Source organism: Peromyscus eremicus, chromosome 3, assembly GCF_949786415.1.
Source record: "Peromyscus eremicus chromosome 3, PerEre_H2_v1, whole genome shotgun sequence".
NCBI classification, from domain to species: domain Eukaryota; kingdom Metazoa; phylum Chordata; class Mammalia; order Rodentia; family Cricetidae; genus Peromyscus; species Peromyscus eremicus.
Window position 1 is genome coordinate 50,601,065 of NC_081418.1, and position 10,052 is coordinate 50,611,116.

At 48.2% G+C, this 10,052-nt stretch overlaps 1 protein-coding gene across 1 annotated transcript in view; it reads right to left on the reverse strand.

The window, feature by feature from the left end:
• Positions 1-355: 355 nt before the first annotated feature.
• Positions 356-10,052, reverse strand: part of Slc37a3 (solute carrier family 37 member 3) — a 40,196-nt gene continuing 30,499 nt past the window's right edge. Inside the window, exons 11-14 of the mRNA XM_059257019.1 lie at positions 9,638-9,850; positions 8,675-8,826; positions 3,719-3,784; positions 356-1,634 (exon numbers count right to left, since the gene is read on the reverse strand). Of these exons, the coding sequence (XP_059113002.1) occupies positions 1,542-1,634; positions 3,719-3,784; positions 8,675-8,826; positions 9,638-9,850 (524 nt within the window). The 3' untranslated portion in view covers positions 356-1,541. The remainder of the gene's footprint in view (positions 1,635-3,718; positions 3,785-8,674; positions 8,827-9,637; positions 9,851-10,052) is intronic.

Genomic DNA, 10,052 nt, shown 5'->3' on the forward strand with positions numbered 1-10,052 from the left:
GAAGACGCAACCCTGCTGAAGAGGAGAGTCGGTAGTAACAACAGCGTTCATCTGCAGGCACCACACCGAGCAGCCTGCTGCAGAGGGGGAGGGCGGGTTTTCCCAGCACCTCACGGCAATGAGGCCTCGCAGTACCTACGGCTGGCTGGGCAGCAGCTCCCCTGGCAAGGCTGTGGGCTGTCTGCTGGCCAGTGACAAGTAATGCTGGGCAGCCAAAGGCACCCAGCGTACTTAAGTGTAGAGCTGGGCTGGGAGCACAGTGCAGCCACAGAGACACACACTGGGCATGTGCAGGGCACGCTCCAGCCCAGTACCACGGAAAGGAACGAGAGGCAACGCAAAGCTTGGGCAGAGATTAAATAACCAAACCGCTGGACATTTATTACAAAAGCTGGTTTTCTCCCCTCCCTTCCTATGTTTTGTGTTTTCCCTTTATGTCAGTGACTCAATCGTAAAGTGATCACAAGTCCTCGAGATTAAATAACAAGTCTGTCAACACATATTTTGGAGTGTAACGCAAGAACATTCCCTAACCCAATGTGAATTAGGTGTCTCTCAAAATTGCACATTTTCCTCCTAGTTTGTTTACATAATTTAAAATGTATGTACAGAGTGACCCTTAAGTATTGATTCATATAGAATTCAGTCTGGAAGACATACACACTACCACCTTCTAAAAAGGTCAGGCCTCAGGCCCTTACAATCCACTACCATGATTCAATACATACATTGCACAGCCTTGCAACAAAGAGTCTTTGCCTTGTCTCTAATCCTAGTCTTCTTCTGAGGTAACTCCAGGAGCCCGGCTGTGACAGGGACCAATTTTCCAAGAATAAGGCTACATAGCAAGGCTTCTCGGAGGGTCTTGCCGTTCCCAGCCTGTAAATCTGAGGTTGAAAGCTCCACACTGGAATGTTCGAGATAACTTACAGTTCATGAACAGAAGACTGCTCCCAGGAGTCAGTCAAATGTCAGTGAAGTTGGAGAACAAGGTGACAACCATTCTAGAGAGGACGAGGACTTCCAGAAGCCACAGAGTGACCCAGCCACAAGCACAGTGCCGTCATCTTCCAGCCTCAGTAAAGGTGCATTCTGTCCAAGGTGGGGCCGCAGCTTCATCTGGCCCGAGCTCTGATTCATGTCTTCATGGTGACGCCCTCTCTGCACACTGGCTTTCAGAGTATCACCCGGCGGTCTTCTCCTCAAACCAACTTGCATGACTCTGCCTCCTGTTCACTGAGCCCTTAATTAAGGCTGACGAACAAGAGCCCAGGACCCAAACATGTCCGGTTAACAGGATAAGCTGACAAGCCCGAGGAAGAGGTTGGCAGGTTCCTTTTAGTACATTCACAAATATAATAAAAAATCGTCCCTAACTGCTGTAGTGTACAAAAATAATTCGACAGTGTCGCGGGCAGTGGGCAGTAGGCAGGACGCCTGACGAGCTGAGGTTCCGTCGGGGCTGGTAGGACGCCACACGCCTGAACTGAAGGCCTGCAGGCCCCCGTGAACGTCCCAGTCCATTCTCTCATGGGCACCAATCACTCACTCAGTATGTGAGCTTGTCTCCTTCGCACAAGAGAGAACACTTCCCTCACTATTAACGGTGAAATAAACAGAATTGTACAACTTGTCTGTGGAGAGAAAAAAGTTTTTAAAATGATCAACAACTTACTTTTGGTAGAGCACCATGATTTGAACATTAGCAATGGATTTGAGCAAACACATTCTGACATCACAGAAAGAAAGCTGTCTGTCTTCGGTGAGTTAGAAAACTACTTTTGAAAATTAGAGTTAAAACCACAAACACACAATGTCACATCAGCTGTCAAAAATAAATAAATAAATAAATAACTGAAGTATGCCACTACCATAGGCAAAACAAGTTACTAGAGCCCAGAAGAAAGTTGGGCTTCGCCTTTCTTTTTTTAATTTTTTATTTTTTTGTTTGTTTTTTTGAGACAGGGTTCTCTATATAACAGCCATGGCTATTCTGGAACTCACTCTGTAGACCAGGCTGGCCTCAAAAATCACAGAGCTTCCCCTGCCTCTGCCTCCCGAGTGCTGGGATTAAAGGTGTGCGCCCCCACACCTGGCAAACGTCGGGTTCCTTACGGCAGATCCGGGTTTTCACTTCAATAGTTCTGGTAGTCTCACATCGGCAGGTACTTCCTTCTAGTTAGCAGGTCTTTGCAAGGCTTCTTATTCATTTTGTAATATATTACTTAGTGGGGGGAGAGCGTGAGCACCCACATGTGTGCAGGTGTGTGTGCAGGTGTGTGTGCAGGTGTGTGTGCAGGTGTGTGGGTGTGTGTGTGGGTGTGTGTGCGGGTGTGTGTGCAGGTGTGTGGGTGTGTGTGCAGGTGTGCAGGTGTGTGTGCAGGTGTGTGGGTGTGTGTGCAGGTGTGTGTGCAGGTGTGTGTGTGCAGGTGTGCGGGTGTGTGTGCAGGTGTGTGTGTGCAGGTGTGTGTGCAGGTGTGTGGGTGTGTGTGCAGGTGTGCAGGTGTGTGTGCAGGTGTGTGGGTGTGTGTGCGGGTGTGTGTGCGGGTGTGTGTGCGGGTGTGTGGGTGCAGACGCCACAGCACGTGTGTGGAGATCAGAGGACATCTCGGAGCAGCTGGCTCTCGCCTTCCACCATGCTGAGGTAGGCGCTCACATCTCTGCTAACGAGCTACTGCTACAGCTTGGCTGGCCGGCAAGCGGTTGGATGATCTTCCTGTTTCTGCCTTCCTTCTCTCAGGAGGAGTTCTGGGGTCCCAGAGGTGCACCACACCTGGCTTTTTATGGAGATTCTGGGTATCGAACTTGGTTAAAGGGCTTGCGCAGCAGCCTGGACTTTTACTGAACCACCTCCTTTTCGTTCGTTCGTTCGTTCGTTCGTTTTGCGGGGCTGGGGACTGAACTCGGGGCCTTCAGCACGCTGCAGCTCTAGCCCACAAATGGATCCTGGTAGCAAATGTACTTTTTCTTTAAAGACAAAGTCTTCCAGGCTGGCCCTCAACTCAAAATCCTCCTGCCTCTGCCTCCCAAATCTGAGTCATTAGAAGCTGGAGAAGAGAGCCTAGGGACTTGCTCGTGTTGACCTATCCTGTTCCTCCTTGGGACAGGCCGGAGGACAGCTGCTTAGAGTCAGGTGACAGTGGCCAATTAGGACGCCTGGTTTCAAGGCTAAGCCATCCGCAGACGAGCTCAAGCTGACCTGACATGAGCACTGTGCCCTCAACAATACAACAGAATATGTCACAGGCCTTCTCAACAGAAAGCAGCATCTTAGAAGCAGGGCCTTTCTGGCTGTTTCTCAGAAAGCCCAACATCTCAGCCAAGACTCTGGAGCTGAACACCTGCCCCTGCCGACGGTGTTAATTAGAGCTCCCTTCTCTGTAACACTGGTGCCTTGCTGCAGAATTCTCCAGCCCTGTTTAGCAGCCAGTCAGCAGCCCAGAGGAGCACACTGATTAATGGCTGGCGAGGTATGAGTAAGCCTCCTGCTTCTCTGCAATTGTAAATGGCAACACTCATTAGTCTCAGATCGGGACAGGCAAACTCAGGGCCTTTGGGCTCCTTGAGAAAAGAAATGAGTCTTCCCAGCCTAATCAAATGCTACTTTTCACCCTAAAGTCTTTAAAGGGAATCAGCAATTTTGTTGGTTTCAAGTAGTGATGAAATCAAATGTTCTGACCTAAATAGGAAAAATGGTTAAAGAAAAGCACATGCTTACCATGAGAATGAAAAAGTAGAAAACCCACATCCATCCTAGGTTGTCTTGGATCAAAGACACCAGATACTAAAAAAGAGAAAAGGAAATTATGATAAATTCTTTATAAATTAACCAGATGAGGGCTGGGGATATGGCTCTATTTGATAGTGTTTAGTTAACGTTCACAACGCCCTGGGTTTGACCCCCAACAACACATAACTGACCATGGTAGGGCATGGCTGTGATCCAGAGCTTAGAAGGTGGATCAAAAGTTCAAGGTCATCCTCTACCACATAGCCACTTTGAGAAGAGCCTGGGCTACGTAAGACTGCCTCAAGAAAACGGGGGTCAGGAGCTTGCTGAGTCAGATGGCCCCACGGTTAGCAGCCTGGCTACTCTTAATCATAATCACCTGTCACTCAGGAGAAGCCAGGCCCTCTTCTGGCCTCTGCAGGCACCAGATAACCACACACACACACTCATGAAGGCAAAACACTCATACACATAAAATAGAAATCAATGCGATAAAGTAGTTGAAAAGGAGATTAGACAGGACTACTTTGGAAAACCAGGAGCTGGGGTTTCAATAACATCTTGTCGTTTACAAAGCTCTTCCACAGACATATTCCCATTTTGAGGCAGGGTCTCACCATGCCCAGGCCGGCCTGGAACTCACGCTGTCAGTCTGAGTGCTGGTAATGACTACAGGCTTGGCCTGCCACCCTGGTTCCGTGTGCATCTTCTTACCGGCTCATTCTGTACAGAACTGCGGAAGGAGCTGTATGCCAGAGGTTTGCTCTTCAGAGGAAGAACAGCAACCTCAGTGCCTCCTGCTCCCTCCTCATCTCCTGGTGGAAGGTTTAGAGCTGATGCTTTCAAGAACAAGCCAGCTCCCCAGGCTGCACTTCTCTTTCTGTTTCCCTTGTTCAGTGTTTCGGAGGCACAGTCTTGCTGGGTAGGCCTCAGCAGCTGGCAGCTGATAAGTCGAGGAGAGTGACCTCAAATGCCCTGCGCCCTTCTCAACCACGCTATCTGTTCACCGGGTTACTATGTTACCAACCTTCCACAATATAACTCCTTCCCTCTACTTTCTTTTGTTTGTTTTGCTTTTTTGAGAAAGGGTTTCTCTGTGTAGCATGGCTGTCCTCACTTTATGGGCCAGGCAGGCCTCAAACTCAAAGAGATCCACCTGCCTCTGCCTCCCAAGCGCTGAGATTAAAGGCGCACACCATCACACCTGGCTTCTCTCTCTCTCTCTCTCTCTCTCTCTCTCTCTCTCTCTCTCTCTGTCTCTTTTTCTTTTTTGGAGCTGAGGATTGAACCCAGGGCCTTATGCTTGTTAGGCAAGCGCTCTACCACTGAGCTAAATGCCCAACCCCCTGGCTTTTCTCTTTATTTCCAATTATTGAAAAGAAGCTAAGAGCACTTAACCCAGCTTTCTCTCCCTCCCCCCATTACAGGAATACCTAACATAAAATTACCATTTTACATTTTTTTTAAGTGTATGTATGTCCATGTATGCACAGGTATGTGAGCTTGTGCCTAGGCGTAAAAGCTGGAAGACGGTATCAGGTGTCCCCCTCCACCACACTGCCTATTCTTTTGAGGTTTTCCTGGACACAGGGATCAGATTTTCTCAGCTAGGCTGGAAGCCACCAAGTCCCAGTAATCCTCCTGTCTATGGCTCTCTCAGAGTTGGGGTTACAGGTAAGCCTAGGATTCCCAGCTTGTCACCTAAAGGCTAGGATCCCGATCGGTCTCCTGATTACCCAGTGGGTGTTCTTCACCCCTGGGCCATCTCTCCGCTCCCTAATAGTAACCATTTTTAAACACACAGGTTGCAGCATCAATTACAGTCACAATGATGTACAACCACAACAGCTACTTATTCCCACATCATTTTTATCTATAACAAAAGCTCTGTGAATCATAGCACCCCAACCCTAGCCACTGGCAAGTTCTATTTTGTTGTTTTCCTCTCCCCAAAGCCAGAGTCTCACCCTCTAGCCTAGGCTGGTCAAACTCATTCCTTAGTCTAGGACAGCCTTGAACTTGTGGCAATCCTCTTGGAAGTCCTAATCTTCCAAGTGCTGAGACTACATGCACGTACCACCATACCTGACTTAATAACTTCTAATTTACTTTCTAAAGCTGTGAATTTGCCTACTGTAGATATTTCATGTAAATAATTTTTTTTTAAATTTTGCAATTTTCAAGGTTCAAACATACAGTAAGCACGCATCACATTTCATTCCTTTTCATGGATGAACAGAATTCCACTGAATGTATATAGCACATTTTTTTAAAATCCATTCATTTGTTGGATGCCTATTTCCACCTTTTATCTACTATGAAAAATATTGTAATGTACCCCAGGATACAAATATTAGTCCTTCTTTTCAGCTGGGGAGACGGGGAAATAATGCAGGAGTACCATGCTACATCATATAATAGTTGCATACTTAATTTTGCAGGGGGCAGGGGGGGGGGGGGAGAATACCCACATTTTTTGCATATTTAATTTTTTTGGGGGGAGAATATCCACATTTTCCACAAAAGCTCCACCATTTTGTTTATGCTCAGACCAGCAATGGAAGGCTCTGATTTTGCCTGAACACACGGATGTGAAACACGTGAGTGCCTGGTCCTGTGGAAGCCAGAAAAGGGAACTGGATCCTCTGGAACTGGAGTCACAGCCAGTTGCAAACCACCACGTGGGTGCTGGGAACTGAACCCGGGTCCTCTGGAAGAGCAGCCAGTGCTCTTACCCACTGAGCCATCTCTCCAGCCTCTATTTCCTGCTTTTTAATTATAGCCATCCTCAGTAGGAAGGAGGGTCAATCTCAGTGTGGTTCTGATTTGTATTTCCCTACTAAGGCTATTAGACTCTTCCCGTGTGTTATATTAGCCATTTTTATGTATTTTTCATCAAATTTGTCCCTATGTTTTCTTCAAAGAATTTCAGAATTTTAGCTCCTAAAGTTAGATCTTTGATCCATTTTGGCCCTGGACGGCCTGGTTGCCATTACATAGCCCAGGTCGACCTTAAACTCAAAGCAATTCTGCTGCTTCTGAGGGCTGGGATTACAGGTGCACACCATCACACTCAGTCTGGAACAATCTGCTTTTCAAGGAACGCAGAGTCTGGTACAGAGGCCAGAGATCCAGATTGGCAAGTCGGCCATCATGTGCAATAGGTGTTTCCTGGAGGCATGTACCAACTGCTATGGCAACCAGGAAGAAAAACAACCAATTCTTGAAAAGCCCGGGGAAGGCAGAGGCAACACTTCCACTTGGAGCAGCCCAGGGAACGGCTGAGGGCAAGGCTGACGGGGTTTTAGCCTTCAGAGTTTGTGAGGCAATGGCAAACCATTCAAAACTCCTCAAGAGGCCAGGCATGGTGGCGCACACCTTTAATATCAGTACTCAGGAGGCAGAGGCAGGCGGATCTCTGAGTCTGAGGTTTACAAATCTCTGAGTTCCAAGACAGCCAGGACCATCTGGAAAAACAAAACAAACAAACAAAAACAAACAAACAAAAATCCCCAAGAGAAGGGATGAGCACAGTTAAGAATGATTCATTCCTGACCCACTTGCCTGACTGGAGGCATGTACCAACTGCTCTGGCAACCAGGAGGAAAAACAACCAATTCTTGAAAAGCCCGGGGAAGGCAGAGGCAACACTTCCACTTGGAGCAGCCCAGGGAACGGCTGAGGGCAAGGCTGACGGGGTTTTAGCCTTCAGTCCGACAGTGACCCGAGTTTACCGTTAGGATGGGAACACTGACAAGTGAGACAGACGGGACTAAACCACGTGGTCAGGCACGGTAACAGAGTCTATCATCCCAGTCCTCGGGAGGCGGGTCGGGAACTCAAGTCATGCTATTCTACACAGCAAGCTCAAGGTCAGACTGGGCTATGTGAGAAACTGTCCTCAAAAAGGAAAAAAGAAAATTCCAAGTAAAATGACTGCAATGTTAATCACAATTACCTACCTGATTAACTTAGAGAGCACTAGTGAGAACAATCTAAACACCCAATGCAATGGGGCCAGAGAGGTGGCTCAGCGGGTAAGGCCCTCGTCCGAGCCTGACGGCCTGAGTTCCAGCTCCAGGACCCACAGAGTGGAGAGAACAGATTCTGGCAGGTTGCCCTGCCTTCTACACATGTGCTGCATGGCATGCATGTCCCCACACATAGGCTCACACACGAAAATACCTAAGTGTATAAAATAACATGCTTGTTCGCCACCCCCTCAGACATGGAACCTTCTGGATGGGTGACAGTGGCCCTGTGTGGTTTCTACCTCAGAGCACACAGAAGGAATTCTTCTACCCTTATTAACTTTTTTATGTTTTTGTCCCTTAGTGGTCAAATATCCTAAGTACTGTACAGCACTTTGGAACCAGCCTGTCTCCTGTGTGCTGGCAGCAGTACCGGCCGGGTAAGGCTGCGGGGGAACCGAACCAGGATGCTGCCCTCATGGAGCCTGCATTACTACAGCGAGCAGACACGGATGAACATCCACTCCATGGCTGGACAACATCAAGACAGTCTACTCTTCCTCATTGCTTGGTCCCTCGCTGACCACAAGCATTAGCTATCAGGGATTCACCCCGCTAGTCAGGCAAACCAGCAAACTTCAAGTCATTCTGACTACTACAGTAGAACAACCAGCCTAGAGCCTCTCCAGCATCCACAGAGGAATTTACAGCTCAACAGGTTCCATCTCTGCACGTCTGCAGACTTGTGGAGTTCTGCTTCCTAGACGACTCTGCTACAGGATACATACAGTCACCCTCTGGGACCAGTCACAGATGTCTAGGCATGGAGAAACAGACAGTACTCAGAGGTAGCTACACACTCTATGGCCATGTGAGATGCCTTCCATATTAGGTCTCAGGGCTTTCTGCACAGTAGTTCACAGCACAAGAGCGCCACCTACCGTGGGAGCCAGCAAGCACATGCTGTTCTCACCTGGCCCACAGCAGCACCAATACTCCCAGTTCCATCGACAATTCCCGTGACGGTCGCCAGAGCCTCACTGCTCCCTTGGATCAGCTCTTGGCGACCCAAGTCTGCAGAAATAGCCGAGCTAATCATATTGGATGGTCCGCCAATAAAAAACCCTGAAGCCATAAAGAGAACAGGTTCATGTTAAAATATGATCCCTAACTCTAGCCAGGTAAGACAAAATATCATCCCAATGTCTTAACATGTTGGGGAGAAACAGAAAATAAAGGAAGTGCCCTCAGGCAGCATTTTCAAACTAACTGGTATCTACTTTTCTAAAATCCCTTCCTGAATGGTGTGACACTGCAGTGTATATATAGTAGTGTATATATAGGGCACCTAAGGTTAAGAACAATATAACAGAACACACAGTCTTCTTAATGCTCCAGCCACTCAAGTCAATGAACACACTGGAAAGAGAGGGCCAAGATGGCGCTGTTTCAAAGGTACAGGGATGCTATCCGCCACGGCTCTCAGAAGGCCAACCCATGGCTGGGTGTGGCTTGGCTCTTGTAAACTGGGTCATCTTACTGGAATCAGAGTCACACATCTTGCTGAATTAAAAAAATAACTAACTTTTTAAAATAACAGGTTCCTTAATTGTGCCCAACTACTTTAGCTAGTGCTCAGGAAAATACTGACCCAGTTTGGCACAAGAGAACAAGCTAACTGCCCTGGACTTCCATAAGCGGGTGGATGGAATTCCAATGTGACACCTTCCTACGTCACTTTCTGAATCCAAATGTTTAGGACATCTGTCCACAGGGACAGCTTCTTTCACAGAGGGGGAAGATGGCCAAGGAGGCACCGACCTCTCTATCACTTGAGTTCTACAGAGCGGAGGTTTTAGTGTCAGTCCATCTGCGGGAGACAGCCTTCTCCGAACTCCCAGAGGAACAGCACAGTGAACAGAACGGCCTAGCATACCTGTGATGGTCATCAGAAGCGCATTGATGGACTTGTTGTTCGGGGAGCCTGTGAGAAGAGACACACAGCACGGTGACCGGAAAAGCAGGTGCGTGTGCCTCGTCAACAGCGCACAGCGGCTGCATGTCCGACACCTCACAATCCCTCCAGAGACAACAAAGATGGACAACTCTCCCCGCCTGCCTCTTCGGCTTTTGTCCTGTCTGCCTCTGGCTGCAGCTCAAACTAATGAGATGTCTAACAGCAGAGAACGACTCTACCGTCTTTAGAACACACACACACACACACACACACACACACACACACACCAAGGCCTACTAATTACCATCTTCCCGCTTTTGAAACCTTGCCCCCTTTTACGGTTTTATCAGCTCTAGTGCTGTCCCTCTGGAGCCGCCCCTCAAACAAAGCAATA